This window comes from Scophthalmus maximus, chromosome 12, assembly GCF_022379125.1.
Source record: "Scophthalmus maximus strain ysfricsl-2021 chromosome 12, ASM2237912v1, whole genome shotgun sequence".
NCBI lineage: Eukaryota > Metazoa > Chordata > Actinopteri > Pleuronectiformes > Scophthalmidae > Scophthalmus > Scophthalmus maximus.
Genome location: NC_061526.1, coordinates 10,463,436 through 10,485,853, shown reverse-complemented (window position 1 = coordinate 10,485,853; position 22,418 = coordinate 10,463,436). Strand labels below are relative to the sequence as shown.

Below are 22,418 nucleotides of genomic sequence, written 5' to 3'. Positions count from 1 at the left end.
GGACTGAGATTAATTTGTTCGTCTTACTTTCTGAACTTTAGGATGATTTTAAATTCCTGTCTCACAACCTTTTTGCGTACAACTCTATTTCTTTCATCTGAGCCGTTCTCTTCCAATCCTCTTTTTTAGCCTTTACTTGTGTTGTGCACGAGCACCATGGGTATAGGACAACTTCGGCCTACATGTTATCTCAGAAGCCTGACCGCATGGTCTTCTGAAGAAAGGGAACGCCAAGACCCTAGGACCCCCGCGGCGACCTGCGGAGACCCCGCATCTCCCACCTGAGGGCGTGGTTTGGACATAGCCCAACTCGCAACCCTCATTGGCAGAGTCCCGCACGGCACCGCGAGGGGTCGCACGACGTCACAGACTCTATAAAACTTTGCGATGCCCACCGATCATCGCTCTCCAGGAAAGAAACACACTTTGATCATGTGGGTCTTCCTCTGACCTACAAAGGCAACCACTTCTAAATCTAGACTTCATCCACCGCGACGATCACTCTAGAACCCAGAAGAAGTGACCGTGCACGCAGCTGAACCAGGCCCCAGGATTCCCGACTTCGCCGGACGAATCGGAATCCGCTTTTCTTTTTTCCTCTTCTTTGTGCGCGTTTAGAAACGCACACCGCGCTGGTACCAAGACAAGAGCCGCCGAGACGGAACACTCTGTCTATTGATCCCTGCAGAAGGAAAGATCTCAACCCACAGTCTTTCAACCGAGTCGACCGCCGGTCCGATCCGAACCCCGGAGGACCGCGCAACCCGCCGCCAGTCGCTAGGAAGCGCCGCGGCTCCCGCCTCGCGCATCGCCGCATCCGAGGACGGACCACACACGCTTGTTCCCCTGCAAGGAGTACAGTAAGAGGCTTTAGTTCTGGGCAGAACGTAGATTATTTGTGTGTTTCAGTAAGTTAACTTACTGTGTACTGTTGTGAAGTTTGTACCGGACCTCCGTGTCCCGTTTATTTGACTGTGATTTGTGTCCGACCACGTCGGCCTATAGTGTGTTGCTCTGCCATCGTGTCTGAACTCAGCACGCTGTCGTCTGTTTAAAGACCAGAGACGCGCCGGCTCACCAGTTGAGCCGCTGCGCCCCTGCGTCCCAGACCAGGTGCTGGACCTCAGTCATCATCGCATGAGCCTTACTGCTGCTTTGATCGCTTTCCCTTTGCTTTCCTACTAACAAACATTTACACACACTCGTGGGTGCTGGAGAGATTCTGGGCTTAAGTTAACTTCGTCCCGATCTCTCCTTTGTTAGAGTCACATGTTTAAAGGTAGCCGCCGTTTAACTTGAGGTCTCACGCCCCACCTTTCTCTGGCGCCAAGTGACTTCCCAGGTCACCTCCGCCATCTTGTTCCTCCTCCCCCTTTCACGGGCACACGCCTGTGCACACACTCGCTCGCACACACGCACACACACACACACACATACGCGCTCGCACAAACACACACACACACACACTTGCTTGTTGTCTTTTCATATGATGAGCATATGATATATGATTGGTAGCTTAGCTTATAATAGACATTTACACAACCACATAGAACGCTGTATGATTTATTCACGTTACGAACCACATGACAAACAAGTGGCGAGGCACATAAACCAGGCGGGTCCTGAGTTAGACACCTCAGTAGCTTTGTATCTGACTTAACTCCTTTAACAGTATTTATATTTGTAATGATGATTCATGACAGTGTTTTGAGGATTAGAAAATCCTCAAAGAGGGGGGATTATGTATAAGCAGAATGTGTCCTGATTGTAAGCAAACTGAACAATGTCTTGTTGATTCTAAACATAATCATGCTGGCGCTGATGTGTCCTTGCTGAGAACAATTGAAGTGAAGGGGCGAGAACTAGACTGGACGTATATATACGCAGCTGTCATGGCGTGATTGGTTGGTGAATTAACAGCATGGCAGATAACAACAACGAATAATGTTTATAGTGCCACAATAACATCAAGTTAAAATAATAAAAGAATAACAGATGGGAAAAAGAGTAAAATATACAGTTATATGCCCTGGGGCATCTGGCACAGTATCCAACTGATGGAGTGCAGGTCTGTTGACTTAATGAGTGACCCTCCTCACCTCTTGCTGTTGGTCCTCTGGGACAGCCCTCATCTCTGACCAATGCACTTGCCGAGCGAGTCCCTCTCCATCACCAGGAGCCACTTTATATACCACACCTGTTCCTGATGGACCCCGTATCACTCGAAAGACACAGGAGTTCCATGTGTCTTAAATCTTATTTCGTCCCAGTACATGATAACGTAAATAGACCAGCTGCCTTTCTTCAAAGCCTGAATCATTTGCTTGATCATTGTGATTCTGGTTTCGTCTGCGGGCCTGCTCCTCTGATCTTTGACATACATGCTCATGGGCAACTTTCACACTGTGTTGATGTTTATGGATCCATTCCTCCAAGGAATCTAGGCCATGGAACCTAACAAAATTAAACCCCAAAAGATTGTATCCTGCAGATAACGCCAAATTGTAGTGTCCCCAAATAAATGCACAGATTCAGAGTTATAAAACCATAAAAAATACAATCTTTATTTATTTTTATGAGGCAGTAAATAGGTTGGTCAACATAAAACAATAATTCAATAACAATTTGCTTGGTGTTTCAAGACTAACCAAGTCCTGGTGCTTATTTTTATTAATGTTGGTGTGTTGAACAAGTCAACACTGGGGAGGAACTGTCGTGGAATTTTCGTCTATCCTCTAAGATGAGTCTTCTCAGGCACCAAGCAAGGCCATCTTACCTATGGCAAGCCGAAACAATCAGAGAGCAGCTGAAGTCTCTCTCGAGGTGTCATAGTCGCGGGGAGATGACGACATTACTCTAAGCTAAATACAACTACAGAGACCGGAGATTGGCAGACTATCTTGGGACGCCGAACACTGTGAACCTGTTGATCTGTGTAGCGAACCGGAAGTCTCCTCAATATTGAGCTCTTTTAATAAATACTTCTGCATGACACATCCACGGTTTCCGTCTTCCTGAATCAGCATCCACTCCATCAATTATTCCATTTCTAGGCTGAAACTGCTCATCGGCTTCCTTGACTTGTCTTTCTGCAAACCTCCTGAAACCTGAAAATTCTAACAATTTCTGTTGGTTTCACTTTGGGAAATATTGTGTTTTTTATTATTCATATAATTTAGGTAATTCAAGTAAATTAAGCTATTTCATTCATATTTCCGCTTTGTTTGCTTCTGTTGAACCACACTTGACACCCAACTCTACACTAAATAAGACAACACAATGGCCAGACTATTGAGATTTGTATGTTCTGAACGACACTCAGTGGTGAGCCTCACTTATCAAACCAGTTAAGACAGAGCTTTGAACCCTCAACTACACATCCAGTAGTGTATCACTTTGAATATTAAAGTGCAAATTAACACTGTGAGTTGGCTACTTTTAAGATCGAAAACCATAGAAGCATAAAGGCTGACATTGGTTTAATGTAAGCAACACAACTAAAACTAATAAAGTTGATAATGGGTGTGTTAGATCTACAGAAGCTGTGCGAACAATCAAGCATAGTATGGCGATGGTGGCGATGGGGGGCCCAAGCATATTCTGTTCAGGGGCCCATATAGACTACTATAGACTGCCTGCAGCAAACACACCCCAGGAATTAAACACTGTCAGAATTTGTGCCACTGCTGCCAGACAAACTTGAAGCAGAATATTTCCATCCCTATGCTTGACAGTAAGTGTTCTTTCCTTGTTTCTTCCTTTCTCCAAGAACCTTTGGTGACTGTGGTCAAAATACTTCATTTAACTTCATCTGTCCAAATTGACTCTGGCTGATCCACGTGTTGCTCTGAGGACTTCACAGGTGGCAACTGAGGTTTTACCCTGACAACTCTTCCATGTCAACCCAGTCTGTGTCCACACTTCACCACCACTCCTCACACCTCTCTGCAGTGTTTTGTGCTGTCACAGGGATTTGTCTGGCCTTTCCCCCCTCCCCCAGCAGAGTATACTTCTCTGTCGCCAGATGCCGCTGGAGCATGCCACCTGATGACGTCACCTCAAAACAACAACACCAAAACTCCCTGGAAGCAGAAGCCGCCGCCGGGTGCGGTGGGGCACACTTGTAATCCAAGTCACCGGGATGCTGAGGCTGGAGGATCGCTTGAGCTCAGGAGCTCTGAGCTGCAGGGAACTGTGTTGATCGGGCGTCTGTGCTAAATTCGGTATCGATATGGTTGTACTGGGGGAGCCCGGGACCACCAGGTCGTCTAAGGAAGGTTGCACCAGCCCAGGTCAGAGACGGAGCAGGCACAAGCCCCTGTGCTGCTCAGTAGTGGGATCGCGCCCGGTGTAGTGCAGCCTGAGCAACACAGAGAGACCCAGTCTCTTTATACTGATGGACCACACACACACACACACACACACACACACACACACACACACACACACACACACACACACACACACACACACACACACACACACACACACACACACACACACACACACACACACACACACACACACACACACACACACACACACAGTAGTTTGATTGGGTGGAGAGCATCCAAATTACCCTACATATTTGGTTGTATTTTATTTTACAGATAAAGTAAATACTTTTTTTTTATTTACATCATGATGACCAGAACACTTGAATATATAGGTACTGGTTATAAACTGGGACTTATCTTTATATTAATCCATATTCATGAACATTATTGCATGTGCCATGTAAGTCTTGGGGAAAACCCAGGTTCAGCAGTTAGGTTCATGTGTGGGCCAGTTTTTTCAGTATTGGTTTGACGGGGCAAGTTTTACAGGCGTATTGGAGACAGCTGTGTTTATCTGTTTGTTCTTTTCTTTGCGGATTTTGCTTTGAGTATTTTATTATGAAGCTGATTTATAATTGACTTGTAGGCACTCAAAGTCAGCCATACTGAATAAAAGGGACACAATCCGTTGTATATATATATTTGTTGTGTTTTTCTAATTTGTTGTTTGCTAATTGTACCCAAAAAAATCTGCGGTGCAGATCGGGGATGAGGTCTAGACTTTACTTACCCATTACTTACAAATACATTGGGAGACATTTTTTCTTACTTTCACTGGAAACAGTGAACCCATTACCAAATTTATAATAAAAACATATCAACTGAGTCTTGGCCAGTTGCAGTTATTTCCTGGAGTCTATAACAAAAAAAATTAAAAATTATATGGTAGTCTATTCATATTACACCAGTGTTGACAGAAGGGTGTGAACAAAACCACACAACCATAACAGCCTACATTAGAGGACATTAATAGAACCCACTGCTTCCAGAAAACCCTCAAGGCTCCATCTCACTCCAGTCCCCAGCAATTGCATGTTTGCAATTTGCCATTGGCGACTGCCATTCGAATACTGATTTGACTAGAATCTGGTGCTGTGAGTGAAATTGGTGAGTTTGTCGGCGAATGGAAAATTGGGCTAAAAATCGTGAAGTGTGAACTTGGCATTAGTGTGTAGGGGAACTTTGGCCTAGCCCAGCCCTGAGAGCTTTTCCACTGCATGTCCACCTACACCTATTGGACTGTACTAGCTTAATCACGCTGTGTCCACGCTCCATGCGCTAAATTTACTGTAATTGAGACCATAATTTACAAAAATGATCATCATGCTGTATTGCAGAATTCAATTCAATTCAATTTTATTTGTATAGCGCCCAATCACAACATACATTGTCTCAATGCACTTTACATAGTGAGGTCAATATTACAATATTACTCGTGCTGCAGCATTTTGAATTAACTGGAGGCTTTTCGCAGACTTACTGGGGCTTCATAACAGTAATGAATTACAGTAGTCCAGTCTAGAAGTGACAAATGCTTGGACTAGTTTTTCAGCATCCTTTAGAGATAGGATGTTTCTAATGTTCTGTGGAAGAAGGCTGTCTTAGAGACTTGTTTTATGTCAAGACAAAGGACATGTCCTGGTCAAAGATTACTCCAAGGTTCCTCACAGTAGAACTTGACGCCAAGGTTATACCATCCAAGGTAACTATATGGTCAGATAATGTTTCTATGAGGTGTTTCGGGCAGAGTAAAATTACCTCAGTTTTGTCTGTTTATTGAAGTAAAAAATTATAAGTCACTCAGGCCTTTATGTCTTTAAGAAAGTCCTGAAGTTCTTCTACCTGATTAGTTTCATCTGGCTTTGTAGATAAATACAGCTAGGGAAATTTATGTGGAGTTTTCTTATAATATTACCTAAAGGAAGCATATATAAAATGAAAAGTATCAGTCCCAGCATAGAACCTTGGGGAACCCCATGACTCACTTTTGTATGAATGGAAGGTTTGTTGTTAACGTTAACAAACTGAAATCTATCAGATAAGTAAGACTTAAACCATTTTAGTGCTGTTCCTTTAATCCCAATGTGTTCTAGTCTCTGTAACAGAATCTTGTGATCAATGGTATCAAATGCAGCACTAAGATCTAATAGGACGAGAATAGAAACTGAGGTTCGGTTGTTCGGCAGACGCCTGCTCGTCTTTAGTCGATGGACCGATCGACACAGTCTTCGTCGGTGGTCTGGTCGACGCCTGCCTACCGGGGCTCCTGGCCGTCCCCCAGAGCTGCCTTGCCTACCTGCCCGGCCTCCAGGCCGTTTCCTAGAACTGTTATGCCTGCCTGCCAGGTCCGGGCTGTCCCCCAGAGCTCCTCTGCCTGCTGAACCCCCCCAGCAAAGCCCCTGTCCAGTTCCCCAGCGACATTTTTTCGGATCCGTCCTGGCCCCCTTCCACCCACCCTGCTCTGTGTAGATTTTTTTGGACCGTCTGGAATTCGGTCGTTTAGAGGGGGGTACTGTCATGATCTTGTGTTTTGTACTTCCTGTTTCCCTGGCTCGTGTCTGTTCACTTTGTTTTTCTTGTGTCTCCTGCCACTGTGATTGTTTGCATCTGTTCCTAATGTGTCTCACCTGTGTTCCATTTGCCCTGCCCTCCTTGTGGTTATTTAGTCTTTGTGCTCCCCTTGGTCTGGGTCAGATAGTCTGTTGTTTTTCCCCAGTCAGTCCTGTGATGTCTGCTCCTGTTATGTTCCCTGGTCGGCGTCTGTTGTTTTGCCACAGTCTGTCCTTTTGCCCCTGGCTCTAGTTTTTTTCAGTTTACCGGTTTGCTACATGTCGTGGACACCTTTTACTTGGATTTTGTTTTTTCATTTGAAACATCGTAAGTCTGTTTTATTTTCTATTTATTAAAGACTACGTTAAGTGCACTTCTGCATTTGGGTCCTGCTTTCCTGCTCGTCGTGACATAAATATAATTTCGGCGATACTGTTGGTTCCAAGGCTACTGTACTGGACAGTGTGCCTGTGCTGTTAGTGGGAAGAAGCTAAATACATTTTTTCAGAAGTTCATTTAATTCATTGGGGCGGCTGTGGCTCAGGACGTAGAGTTGTTCGTCCACCTACCCAAAAGTTGGCGGTTCGATCCCAGCTTCCCCCAATAAACATCCCATTGTGTCCTTGGGGAAGACACTTTACCCTAACTTGCCTATTTACATGTTGAATAAAACCAATTGAGTCTACTAGTGAATAAAGGCTGAACTAAGACTGTCGTTGGCAACATCCACATGAATGTTGAAATCACCCATTGTAATTACTTTATCTGTGCTAAGCACCAACTAAGATAAAAAGTCTGAAAATTCATATAAAAATTCAGAGTGGGGCCTGGTGATAGATATACAAGACTAGAATATCTGTTTTTTGACATTTCCAGCTTGGGTGTAAGAGGCTAAGAGTTAGGCTTTCAAATGATTTAAAACTATGTTAGGGTTGAGCAATAAGTCTGATTGGAAAATTGCTGCTATTATTATAAGAGGGAGGTGTTGATTAATTTAAACAAACATAATCTTCTGGCTGTAGCCAGGTTTCAGTCATATACAATAAATCAATGTGATGATCAGTTATCAGATCATTCACTAACAAAGATTTGGATGGGAGTGACCTAATATTTAATAATCCACATTTTATTGTTCTATTTTTAGGTTCATTTATAGGATTTCTCGAAGACTGAGACTGCAACTCTGAGGTACGCCATTTATCTATCAAGCCAACATTGTTATCTGGACACCACCTCGACAACCAACAGTTTAGTAATGATGTGTGGATATACATGTCATCACTGAAGTTGGGCAGGGGTCCAGAGAAATCAAAAGAGTCCGACATTGCTTTTGCATAAGAACGCATCAAATCAATATTCATCTCTGTGACTTCCGATTGGCGTAATCGGGTGTCGTTACTGCCGACGTGAATAATATTTTTACCATATCTACGTTTATCCTTAGCCAGCAGTTTTAGAATAGGATTCAACGTCGCCTGCTCTGGCCCAAGGGATACAGACTGTGGTCGCTGATTTCACTTAATTCACGTTCCTCAAAATACAGTTGCAAATGATCAGAGTTGTTTCCTCAGTGGATGTGTCGAGAGGGGAGAATTTATTAGAAACGTGGAGTGGTTGGTGGTGAACCGTGGGCTTCAGTTTAGGACTATTCTTCTTATTGCGGACAGTCACACAGCCGGCCTGTCCTCGGGACGGCTGCTCGGGAGCTGCTGGGGGACCTGAAGAATCTATACTGGAGCGTCTTGCACCGACTAGCGGGGACTGGCTAATGGTATCGGCATGACTTAATCTCCATGGTGGAGAGCCTCGCTTATAAAAGACTGAGCCTCGCCTCTATCCTGGCAAACAAACTACACTTATTACAAGTATCTTTATTGCTTGAGGAGGCAGAGGAGTAACTAAACATGGAGCACACAGAGCAAGAGACAGCAGGAAGGCAACACCTGGGATTGAGACCAGAAACTACAGTACGGTTATTTTCTCAAAGACTTCTGTAGAAACTGACTTATTTTTGCAATATATCGGTCAAGATTCTTTTTCATCCAGGTCATATTTATCAATGACGGTGTTGAATCAGGAGCAACTGGACTTGGATGTAGTTTCTTGAAGACGTTTCACCTTCATCCAAGAGGCTTCTTCAGTTCTAACTAAATTGTGGTGGTCTTCGTGACCACAGCACCAGTATTGGACAAAGGTGACTCCAACGACACTCGTTATAACAGTTTCAACCACAGTAGTTCAAACAGGATCATTACCAATGCCCACACCCCACAGAGGTTAAATACCTGGGTTTCATCACAATGCAGTTAGAACTGAAAAAGCTTCTTTTTGGAACCATTGGAGTCGCCCTATGCGGGTCATTTGAGATAATACATGTTTCTGGCACTTCTGAATTAGCTTCACTCTCCCAACGAGTCCAGTTAGACAGTAGCCTACAGTCTATGCAAACCCGCTCGCTATGTAGAGGGGCAGAAGGGCAGAAACTGATTTCTGTCCTTTTTGGCAGGTGATATGGGCCTAGTGTGTTTTATGGGTTGTATGGCCCATTTAAAGCTATTTCAACAGGTAAAAAAAACTGCATGGGTTAGGATCTAGGACAGAGCAGGTAAAATAATGCAGTTATAGGGATAATAACAATAATGTCTTTTTTTTATACACAACCCATTACCATATTTCATCATGTTAGTTACAGTGTAGTAATATTAGACACACAAACCTTAAAAACAAAAGGACCTAATTTCCTGAAACACTTTAACAATTCTGATTATTCAGTAACAAGAAACGTTAAAGTTTCACAAAAACATACCTTAGATATTATACGGACACAAAGTTGTGTGTATGTGGCCGTTATGAGTTTGATCCACATAAAATCAGTTTCTGACAACGATCACTTTTTGGCACCACACCTTCCAATATTCATTTTTACGACAGTGGACGCTTTTATTCTGAAACGTCTTACCCGGAAGTCGTGTTCTTGCGGGGCAGGCAGGCAGGAAAGACGGACGGACTGAACACGGCTGCCCTAGGCTGAACAGGCTGGTGTTACACGTCAATGTCACATAGTTTTTCATCGCACATTCCAACAGCTCGACGTCCCAGCCGGTCCGCCACCCCTGTAGCTACGTCCCGCAGCGGCTCGCTCCGAGCGGTGTTTCTGCGGGTGTCGCAACAGGATGGTCATGTCAACATCACAACAAATCGCCCTTGCGTTCACCGCCGCGCTCTTCACGTTCATCGTCCTGCCGAGGATGTTCGGCGTCAGCACCGGGGCAAAAGACTCGAGGTTCGACCCTCGTTACTCCAGAAAAGGTATGTAGACACACACACACACACACACACACACACACACACACACACACACACACACACACTAGTTCCCTCAAAATAAAATTCACGACTGAAGAATGTGCACTGTTTATGGTTCAAAGAAAAAGTGAGTCCAAGAAAGTCGAAATATTAAAGACAATTCACTGTAAAACACAAGCAACTCAGCACAGTTGTAGGGATGGTATTACAGTGAAGTCAGTATCTGCAAAGCATTCACATAGATCTGTCCCCCTGTAAATCAGCGTCAAGGTTAGAGGGACTCATCAGATTTCAGATTGGTGAATCTATAATTAGTATATTATTAGTTATAAAAAGTTAGGAATGAGTCATTAAGAGATATTAGAAGAGAAAATGTTCCGGCTGATGCACCATTGACGGCAGATTGATTACTTGCTATAGCTGAAACAATGACATCTGAAACCAGTCAGTATGATATGATATGAAAAAATTCATGGGAGATTTTAAATAAATATTCTGTCAAATAAGCTACAGAAGCTAATTCAGACATTTTTCCGATACTTCCCTTACTCAAATGATTGTAAACCCGAGGTGTTCCTCCATCCGTTCTCTGACAGCAGGTCCTGTCCCGGGCAGAGTCAGAGGTCAGCCCATCAGTGTTAACGGGCCTGGCTTGCATCAGACCCCTGAGAACATGCAACAGATGAAGAAGCTAATGGAGCAAGAGCTGAAGAACGACAAGTTCAAATCTAACAACAGCAACAAGGGCTACGTATTCACACTGATGCCTCTGTACGCCATTGGAGTGGGAGTGTTCGCAGCCTACAAGTTTCTCAAGGTGAGTTAGAAGTGAATGCACACGCAGCACAGACATGATGAAATTAATATATATATATATACATATATATATATGTGTCGCCTGACAGATCAAGTCTGCAGATGACCAGGCACAAAAAGACAAATTTGCAAAAGGGGCCAAAAAGTCAGCGGAGGCAGGTGTGTGTTGCATGTACCTCAGATTTCTATTTGCATATCTTTGTGTGTGTGTGTGTTTTTTTTTATGGTCACGCATATTTGGTTACCATGAAAAATCTAAATAAAGACTCTTTACGCTCTTGTGTGTTTTCATTGTGCAGAAAACCAGTTGAACGAGCTGGAACAAAGACTCGCACAGACCGAGAGGATGCTCAACTCAATCCTCACCCAGCTGGACCCGCTCACTAACTGGTGAGTGACGAGCAGTGTCGATTTTCAAAGGCTTCGGCCTGCACGCCACACCACGCCATGCCACGGCACCACGCCATGACATGCCACACCACACCATGCCACGCCACGCCATGACCCGCCACGCCAGCCACAACACACCACGCCACGTCTTCATTCTCTGTGTACAAATCTGTGGCTCTGAAACATTATCTTTACTGTCCTGCATCATTTTCTCACTTAGCAGATATTTGTAAATGCTGTAAGTTCACTGACACCAAGTGCACGGAAACACGGGTCATTTCCTGTTATGTAAAATTCCCAAAATGTCAAACTATTCCTTTATTGTGGTCATCAACAACCCTATGATCCTCTGACATGTATTTGAGCATACGGGTTAAATCCTGAACATCAGTCGGTAATTCTGCACTAACCTGGGGCTGCAACCAATAATAATATTTTCCCCCTTTTTTCATCTAATGTGCAAATTATTTCCCCATTGATTCTGTTTTGTCCCTGTGCTGGACAAGGGACAATGGCAGAGTCAGTAACATGACAACCAAAAAGAAACCGGGAGAAGGAGGTGGTAAACAGAAGAATGCTCATTTTATTCGACTATTAACAATGTTTACTTTACGAAACTACAAAAAGGTTCCTCTCAAATATAAACCATGATGAAAGGTCTAACTAGCTTGTCTACACAGTGTCTTTACAAAAGCAGTACATTAGGGTGCCCCAGCCAATAAATGTATGTGTGGTGTGTCTAAACTCACATATGCCTTACAGTATACAACAAACCTGAGTTCAGCCCTGTGTGACATCAAAATTGTCCCATCAAACGATAATTGGATTATTCTTTAATTGTCGGGAATTTGATCCTTTGTGTGATTTACCAACAGACAGACTGTGTGATTGTTCAGGCTTAAAAATCACGTGTGAACACTTGGCGTCGACCGTTTTAATTTTTTCAGAGCCACTACACACTCATACAGAGTACCGATATTTAGAACTGTTTTAAACATGTAGGAAAAATTATAATCTTAGTGTCAACATTATAATAACACCAATTCCAAACACAAACCACTGCTACATAAAGTCTATGGACTATGGTCTATGGTGTTTCTATTATTTTGGGCGCACGTACACTTTTAGTAAGGATCCTATGCACAGTTTTATAAATGAGACCCCAGCTCTCTCTTGCTCTGTGTGCTCAATGTTTAGTTACTCCTCTGCCTCCTTCAGCGATAATGGTACATGTAGAAAGTGTAGTTTATTTGCCACGATGGAGGTCAAGCTCAGTCTTCTGGAAACTCGGCTCTGCACCATGGAGATTAAATCATTAGCTGATACTTCTAGCCAGTCCTCTCTAGTCGGCTGGGTCACTGTCCGCAATAGGAAGCATAGTCCTAAACTGAAGCCAACGGTTCACCACCAACCACTTCGTGTCTCCAATTGTGAGGAACGTAAGGCTAGTGAAACCAGCTACCACAGTCAAATGTATCCCTGGGGCCAGCGCAGGGGACGTTGAATCCTACTTCAAACTGCTGGCCAAGGATAACCGCAGATATGGTAAAATTATTATTCACGTCGGCAGTAACGACCCCCGACTACGCCAAACGGAGGTCACAAAAGTGAATAATAATAATTCGATGTGCTCACATGCAAAAACTATGTCGGACTCTGTAGTTTTCTCTGGACCCCTGCCTTACCTCACTAGTGATGACATGTATTGCAGCACGTCCTCATTAAACTGCTGGTTGTCGAGGTGGTGTCCAGATAACAGCGTGAGCTTCATAGATAACTGGCGCACCTTTTGGAGAAAACCTGGTCAGATGCGGAGAGACAGCATTCATCCTACTTGGGATGGTGCAGCTCTCATTTCTAGAAACCTGACTGAGTTACCTAGATGGTCAAAACTGTGACAGTCCAGACATTCATCCCCACAACACCCCATAGAAACTGTGTCTGCCTGACCACTTTGACTATCTAAACGAAAAGTAAATAAGAGAGGTGTGACGAATTCAAACCTTTTAAAAATCAACACTAATACAATAAAAGAACCACAAAATAGAATGATTAAATGTGGATTCATAAATATTAGGTAACTCCCATCCAAATCTTTGTTTGTGAATGATCTGATAACTCATCATCACTTTGATTAATTCTGTATTACTGAAACCTGTCTACAGCCAGAAGAATATGTTAGTTTAAATGAATCAACACCTCCCACTTATAATAATACTCATATTCCTCGGACCACAGGCCAAGGAGGAGGGGTAGCAGTAATTTTCCAATCAGAGTTATTAATGAACCCCCGACTCAAAAATAGCTTTAACTCATTTGAAAGCCTAAGTCTTAGCCTCATACACCCATGCTGGAAATGTCAAAACCAGTTCTGATAGTTGTTGTATATCGTCAACCTGGCCCTTACTCTGAATTTTTATCTGCACCAGGAACGCATGCACCGAGGTGCAAGGCCCTATTGTTTCTGTAAGGACTATTATTATTATTATTATTATTATTATTGCTATGCCATGGTGACGCCCTGTTCGCCATCAAATACGAATAAATGTTTGAGGCACTTGGGATGATTTGTGTCTCACCAAACTTGGCAGACGTGTTCAGAGTGGCAAGTCAATATGTCCGATATGTGTCTTTTGTCCAATTATGTCAAAATGGCTCCATAGCGCCCCCTACAACATTTCAATGTCAATTCTAACACCTTTAAATTAGACTTAGAAGAACCAAATTCTGTTGGCTCATGTACCTCCTGACGACCTACCAAAAAGCCTATTGGAGAAATTAGCTCCGCCCAACTGGAAGTCAGCCATTTTGGATTTGAAATGGCAAAACATGGAAAATCAAAGGTGTCGTACTTTTACCACCTCCTCCTTGGCGGTTAATTGAATCCACCTCAAACTTGGGCGACGCGTAGATGAGACCTTCCCGATCAAACGCCCCATAGGGTTTTATAGTCTATGATGAAAGGTGCGGGCACGGCGAAGCGCGATTCGCCACGAAACGTGAGGTGTTTTTTCACTGTGTCGTGGATGCTTCTGCAGGCACGTAACACAGCACACGCATTACAAACATGGACAGGTTTGATCGGATACGAGTTTTGAGTTCGGCCGTTTCAAAGCATCTCCTTAGCGCCCCCTACAATACAAAAAAACTAAGCCACCCTCGCGTACGAAACCCACCAGGAAGACGGCATTTTCAAAGTGAGGACACGGGGAAGAGAAATCTACGCGTCCCGACTGGCCGTCGCGAAACTCGGCGGATGCGTCGAGAGCGGCAGCCCACGCGTCACCGACGGAGAGAGTGCTCGGGCCCGATCATTGCTGCTCACAGCTTTAATTATTATTACTATTTTTCAGCATCGTTCGCTCACTTATCAGGCTTTTCCCATATGCGAAAACGCATGAAAATTGGCACACACATCAGAAATTGCTCCCGCTACTCAGACCCAGAGGCCTGGCACTGGGAATGGCCATTGGGCTCCATAGCGCCCCCTTATGTAAGGGAGTGTTTTTGGGTGCATATAGTGACAGCTCTGAATCGGAGGTGCATGGTCTGATCTGTAAGAAACTTCTCAGGTTTGATAAGACGACCGCCCTCAACACATCTCCATGTTAATATTGAACATAAGTCATAGCGCCACCTACTGGCAAATTAACATGACAAATCCTACTTTTATTTCCCCTGCCTCGCAGATTCACCTTATCAACCTCAAACTTGTTCAGTAGACTTATACCAATTGGATGATGTCATATAAAAAATTCTGTGACGTTTCGTCGGACACCGTCCGCGTGGCTATTCGTAGATCACAAGCTAACGGCTAACAAAATTGTCATAACTCAACCATATTTGGACATATCTTTACAAGATTCCTGGGGAATGATAACTGTCCCGCCCTGAACAGATTACCATGTCAATATTGGACATAGGTCATAGCGCCTTCTACTGGCAACAGGACGTTTGAAATTGTACTTTTACGTCCGGTGCCTTGCAGGATCATTGGATCCACTTCATATTTGGTCAGCTTAGTTGTGACACATTGCTGATGTTATACTGTGAACATTTTTGAAATGTGTCAAACGCTGTTGCCATGGTGACGCATTGTTCGCCATCAAATACGAATACATATTTGAGGCACTTATGATGTGTCTCACGAAACTTGGCAGACGTGTTCAGAGTGGCAACAAGCCACCTACATGTCAGAGATTTCTTCCTGTTAAAAAGGAGTTTTTTCTCTCCACCATCGCTAAGTGCTAGCTCATTGTGGGATTTGTTTGTTGGGTTTTCTCTGTAATACTGTAATATAGACCTTACTTTATAAAGTGCCTTGAGACAATGTATGTTGTGATTTGGCACTATACAAATAAAAAACTGAATTGAAAATCTCCTCCCCTACAACCAAAGGACACGTTGTCACTACATGTGCAGAGTAGCTCCTGTGAGACAGATGTTTCTTCTCCTTTCTGTGCAGTGTGAAGTCAGTGGCCCAGGAGCAGAAAAATGAGATCATGTCTCAACTACAAACCATCCGCTACCTGATGAAGAAGAGAGGGATGGACTGTCCTCCCCTGAACATCAATGGTGGGCTCATCATGTGTCTCTGACTATGTTCACACTGTTACCTGCCAGTGATTAGGCTGGGATACCTGTAGTAGCTAATGTTTTCATGTACAAGTTATCAATTTGACCAGCGCCATGTTGTTTTTTGGGGGGGAACCAGACATAGGAGTGGGTCAGACTGAGAGCCTGTCCAATGCGCACCCACCTCCACCTGCAACCATGCCCATAATTCTTATTTACACATACAGCTTACTGTATGTGTACATAAGAATTATGGGCCTATTTGTAAAATAGATGATAAAGCAGAGTATACTCTGGGGCGTGGATGCAGCATGATTGACAGCTGCTACAGTCCAATAGGTGCATGGTTGCAGGTGGAGGTGGGTGCGCAGTGGACAGGCTCTCAGTCTGACCCACTCCTATGTCAGGTCCCCCCCCCAAAAAAAACCAAAATGATAACTTGAGAATTCAAAAGACCAGTATTGGTGTCACGGTGGGTTGGCACTTGATGGCAACTCAATGGAGCTTGGAATTTTTCAGAATAGGAGTGACCTGAATCAGTCAGTGAATAAAATGGTTATTTCTGATCAAAAGAAAGACTCAACAGCAGCGGTATGATATGTTTTACTGTTGTGCTGATGTAATTAGTGATGTGAATGTATTATCTAAGCTGTTGGAATACAGGTAATTCAAATCATCCATCAAAGTTTTGACCCAACTTTTCCCCCCTAAATTCTGGCTTTTAATAGAGCATTTATGACATTGACTTTTAGTACTGATCAACCGTAGAATATATAAATAAGTTAATGCCACTTGTTTTGATTCTTTCAGAGGCGTCCTGTGAGCAGAACCTGGACCACCTCATTCAGTTCCTCGGGGCCAATGACTTTTCAGCAGCAGAGGCTTCTCTGGTGGTCAATGAGACGTCTGGAGCAGAAGAGGTTTCGGAAAAAGTCTATCGGAAGCATTCAGAAGCTAAAGATGATGCTGCTACAGAAGGTGAAGACGTGAAGGAGCTTGTACCTGAGGATTCTGACGGGGAAGCCGAGAAAGAGGGGGATGTGTTGGAGGAGGAGGACGGGGAGGAGGAGGAGAACGAAGAGATGCTGGAGGAGGAAGAGAAGACAGAGGACTGTGAGCTTCCTTCACTAGAGGACTCTTACGAGCCAAACACTGAGGAGGTGTCGCTCTCATCCGGCCTCAGGCGACGCAACAGGCCTGAATGACCTCACTGCACGACTTCTGGACTGTATAGAAATGTGATCGGTTAATATGAATATTTATTATCTGAAAGGCTTTCCTTCCAAAATGCTGTCTACTTATTCAGCAAAGACATATAGTAATGCATCAATAAGAGGAAAGCTCTCTATCTACAGACAGAGGGCTGGGTTTTACTGTTGCAGTCACAAAGACCAGCACAGACAGTAGATCATGTTCACAAGGTCAGAGAGGTCACATCTACTGCATCTCTTCATGTGTGCTGCTGTGTCACACAAACTGGCACCAGTGGACAGATTTACCATCTTTCCACTGGTGCCAGTTTGACAAAATGTAAACAAATACAGGCTAACGTGCTTACATTAGCACTAACATGAACATTATCTGCTCCAACCCAACTTCCTGTCTATGTTTCCCAAAGCCCCCCAAATAAGGGAGATGTAGTTCCAGAGCTGCACAAGGATGTGGCTATCCCTCAAAACTAAAACAAGATGGATTATCATTATGCAACACAAGATTGTGTTGAACAAATGTACAATGTACATCCCTTTATGCTAAAACGAAAGTTATAGAAATGAATGCATAAATTAGTCGTCGAAGTCAAACTTTTTTTTCATCTACAATGACTTCAGTAGCTTCAACGCCTGAGGGGGAAAAAGGTGCTCAGAAGACGGCAGCACAGTGAACAGGCTGTGGTAGTTGTTTGTATCGTCTCTTGTGCAGGCCCCTCCCGTCACTGATATCACTGATAATTGGCAGATTTGGAGACTTTGAAAACACCTTTGAGAGACCGCTTCTTCTGAGTTCAGAAATACCAGTTTCTGTGTGGCAAATTGTTTTTACACATACATTTTACAGTTTACACGTCTGCTCCCAGGTCCTCTCACATATGTCAAAAGACCCTTTTTTTTACCCTCAGAAAAGCCGACACTTTGCCTTGTTTTACGCCTTATCTGCATGAAACCCATCACTTATGCACCATGTTCGCTGCACTTGGCAGAAAAATCCAGATGGACAGACCACAGGGTATTCAGTTTCAGGAAAATAGCTCAGCAAAACGTATTGTACTCTTTGTGCCAACATGAAAATAGAGCTGTTGTGTACTTTCATTTTGCTTTACTGTTCCTTTCTCATTGGGTGTGCTTGTCAAACACATGTTCATCTACAAACACTGCTGCATTCCATTCATGTCCAGGTCCCTGCTGTTGTGCATGCTGCCATGTCCCACTGTGACAGTTAAATGGAACAAAATGTCAGTTATATTATTTGTTTCACGTGGGCTTTTCCTGCTATGACGTGTCCAAATAGTCTTCAGGAGGTGCGTTCCATTGCAAGTCGGAAGTCGATAATTCCTTGTTTGTTTTTCCGACTGCCGATCTAAATGCGTTCCAGTTCACCTGCTCGGGAAAACATTGATGCCTGCAGGAAACTCATGTTTGTTTGGCCTCTGAACATCAGAAGCCTGTACAGTACTGATGAGCTACATGAGCGACCACACCATTGAAATGGAATAATTGATGAAGTCGATGGCACCGTGGATGTCTTAAGCAGGAGTTTTTATGATAAGAGGTCAATATTGAGGAGTCTTCCGGATCGCTACACAGATCAACAGGTTCACAGTGTTTGGCGTCCCAAGATAGACATCCCCGGTCTCTGTTGTGTATTTAGCTTTCAGTAATGTCGTCATCTCCCCGCGACTATGACACCTCGAGTGAGACTTCAGCTGCTCAATGATTGTTTCGGCTTGCTATAGATAAGATGACCTTGCTTGGTGCCTGAGAACATTCATCTCAAGAGTTTCTCAGGGGAGGATAGACGAAAATTCCTCAACAACCATCATCAGGGAAACGGCGTATGTAAAATTATGTCTTGCTCATTCCAATAACATACCACACAGCTGAAAATAGTGTATGATAAATGGGTGCAGAGCTAGTTAGCTACAATATAATGTAGGACTACACCTTACGCCGCCATGTTGCTGTGATGTCAATTCTACGGACTCCGACTGCATGGATCTTGCCCGAGTTTCTGATTCGGAATCCCGACTTGAATGGCCGTACCATGGGACTCTTCCGATATGGAGGTTGTTTTTCCCAGAGTTCCGAGTACATCCCTTTTTTATTTCGATCATATACTAAATTCCTGTTTTTGTTACTATACAGGGGTTGACATTAAGGCTGCTGGATGTGATGAGCCTACTTAGACTGCAGAATATTATCACCTTCACCTTTTAGTTGTGTGAATTGGGACTTGCTATGTTAATACATCAAATCATCTGTGCATATTTTATTTTCTATCCTTGTTTTTGCCTGCTCAATGTGACTGCATGATTTTTTAACTCACTCATTCAAAAAGAAAATGACAATCAATTTATCTGTGAACAAACATGAAATTCAACATTTCCACAGCATTAATGTAACATTACCTTTGATGTGTTTGTGAGACCAATGACAATAATGTATTTTGCCTAATAACATACATCAAACTTACTATCAGTGGGCATCTCCAAATTTCTAAGTACAAAGAACAAATTTAGGTTCATAGAAATCTTTTGATTGGTACCAATACAATTGCACCACAGTAAAGTTAATGTTTAATCTCTATGTATGATCATTTTTACATATGTCCCCATCTGTTTCAATATGGCACTGCACAATAATATTGTCATTTAATTTAATTTTGTAGTTGATGGTAGGAGCCTGATTGCAGATGAACTATGTTCAAATGTGGTAAAAAAAAATTATAATTTTTGCCAAAATGACATGTCCCTGTAAAATAAAATGTATTATGTAATAATTTACAACCCCAAAATCATAGCCTTCTTTTGGATGAAATTGTTGATTCCTCTGACTAACTTTGCCTTCAGTTATTTTCATAAATGTTTTATGTGGTTCCTTTCCCTTGAAGAAAAAATAAACCTTTCTGTGTTGAACGTTGTATGTTTCTCATGGGTGCTGAGTAGAAGAAAAAAAATCTCAGCTTTCCTTGGTGGACAATAAAACAAAACAAGAATGATGTTTGCGTGGGTGAAATTTGAAATCACAGTGGTTATTAAGCTTCAACCACCAAGATTTTGCCTCATCCTGATAGTAGACATGATGTCAATTAACCCTAAAAACCTGTCCTTCCTCCGGTGTTTCCTGCTAAAAAAAATTTTTTGTGTTGCCTCTAAAACCACAGATCAACTGAGTCATACTACTTTCGATGATTAATATATTTTTCATAAATTTGGCAATGGTTGAAAACAATTGAGGCATGTCAAGGTTGTGGAAACCCACAGAAGTGTTCATTTACTCAGATTGATCAGTCCAACACTGAATTAAGTTAGTGTTGCATTCATGTCGCAAAGAAGTTTCCATAGTTGTTCAGTGTCGATTGTCAGGTGTAAAATAACATTGAATCTTTATTGACTTAGGAAATATTTTGGAAGCAGCTGTGTGAAGTGCCTACTTGTGAACTCAACTTGTCATTCAATGCATTTAACTCAAATTGAATGGTCTCAGTATCAGATAATCTGCAATTCCTTTGAAAAAAAAATAAAAAAATTGTGCAACCACTATGTCTGTACAAGGGTAATTATTTTGTTCTCACGATTGCGTGTCTGAGCAAAGCTAAACAGATAGTGAACAAAAACTCCAATAAAACCGTGTGCTTGAAAAGGTGTGGCTTTACTGATGGTCATTTCTGTAAAACTGAAGCATACAATACAAACAAATACATACATTTTCTGCGTACACCAAATACTATAAACAAACACAATGACACGTAAATATTTACAGCTACCAAATGCTAATTTACTTATTGTGATAAACAAAACTATCACTTTTAAATGTCCATAAATTCTAACCTTCACAAGTAGTCACCATTATTAGCTCAGTTCTAACAACATGCGTAAAAGTCTAACATATGACCAGCATGAGTATAATACATCAATTAGAAAAATAACCAATATTGAGCATATGTACTTACGGACCAATAAACTCCAAGGCTTGAACGTAAAGAGAATACTGGTTTGCATGCACACTTTAGGCTGCTCTTTGTTCAACTGAAAATCACACAGAGGATGGAAAATTAAACTTAAAGGGATAGTTCAGTGATTTTGAAGTGGTGTTGTATGAGTTACTTATCCATAGTTAATATGTTACCTCATGGAGATGGTGATCAGCGATGTCATTTTACCGAGTTTGGAGGAGAAGTGGAATTTGCGAAAGTCACTGTTCTGCAACAGTGACTTTCGCAAATTCCACCGAAAAACATATTTTTTGCCAAATTTTTAAACATTACCTAAAAAAAAATATATCTGTTCAATTGTACGCTAAAGGATTTTTTTCTTTTCAAGCGTACATCGGCCATGCATAACTGCGCCAACTCGTGCCGGTGCAGAGAATCAGTGTATCACTCCGCAAATCAGCTGTTCGACTCAGCGAGTTGGCGCAGTAATAGTAGTACGCTTGAAAATAAAGTGCAAACTTAAACGGCTGTCTTCTATTTAGGTAAACATTTCAAAATGTGGCAAAATATATATTTTTTGGTGGTCCCCTCTGCAATAGTAGGACTCTGACTTTCACTACTTCCACTTCTCCTCCAATCACTGAATAGGGATCGGCACAGTAATGTTCCAAGATTAAAAAAAAAGAAACAAACAAATAAATACATACATATATACAAACACATTCATACATACACCAGCTACTTCAATAAGCATCTTTCTTGTTGTGTTTTTTTGATTAAGGCATGAAATATATTTTATCCAAAAAGTGTGTGATATATAATTTACTTGCGCAGCACAATTTAATAGCCTAATTCATCTGGTTTCCTCCAAGAGGACTGCACTCAAACTCAGCTGTCTGTGATTCTCTCTGCTTTCATCTGTCAGTAGTAACCATTCAATGGTTTTATGTTCTTCTCACATTACGTACAGTCACTTTGTCATGCTGTGTCCGAAATCTCCCACTCATTCACGGTCACCTACTCACTATCTGGGGATTCTATGTAATGCACTATATAGTGAGTAACGTAGCAGTCACTATCACAATGCCACTGTAAATAACATATGAGTGCAATTGATAATGTCAGCCTTACATGAGTGACATCTGTGAACATCTGTGCATGTTTATTGACAAGAGCTACAGTGGGTCTGCTTACAGTACCTAGCGTTTTTCTGTACATAACTTCAGTCAGCAAGAGACAACAGCAGCATTACCAACCAAACTGTATTTGATATTGGTAATGTAAAAAAGACTGTTC

The 22,418-nt window shown here is 42.5% G+C and overlaps 1 protein-coding gene across 4 annotated transcripts; it reads left to right on the top strand.

Annotated features, from left to right (window-relative positions):
- The first annotated feature begins 343 nt into the window (after positions 1-343).
- ccdc107 (coiled-coil domain containing 107) lies at positions 344-20,103 on the top strand. Of its 4 annotated transcripts, none has more exons than XM_035611258.2 (7): positions 344-860; positions 9,974-10,196; positions 10,790-11,010; positions 11,099-11,168; positions 11,309-11,399; positions 15,865-15,974; positions 16,785-20,103. In XM_035611258.2, exons 2-7 carry the CDS (start codon positions 10,061-10,063, stop codon positions 17,177-17,179), a joined length of 1,023 nt encoding a protein of 340 aa, XP_035467151.1. In that variant the 5' UTR covers positions 344-860; positions 9,974-10,060; the 3' UTR covers positions 17,180-20,103. The 4 variants fall into 4 exon arrangements, with proteins under 4 accessions (XP_035467151.1, XP_035467160.1, XP_035467170.1 ...); XM_035611267.2 differs by lacking the exon at positions 344-860 and adding an exon at positions 7,940-8,075; XM_035611277.2 differs by lacking the exon at positions 344-860 and having other exon boundaries at positions 8,442-10,196; positions 10,793-11,010.
- Positions 20,104-22,418: the final 2,315 nt, after the last annotated feature.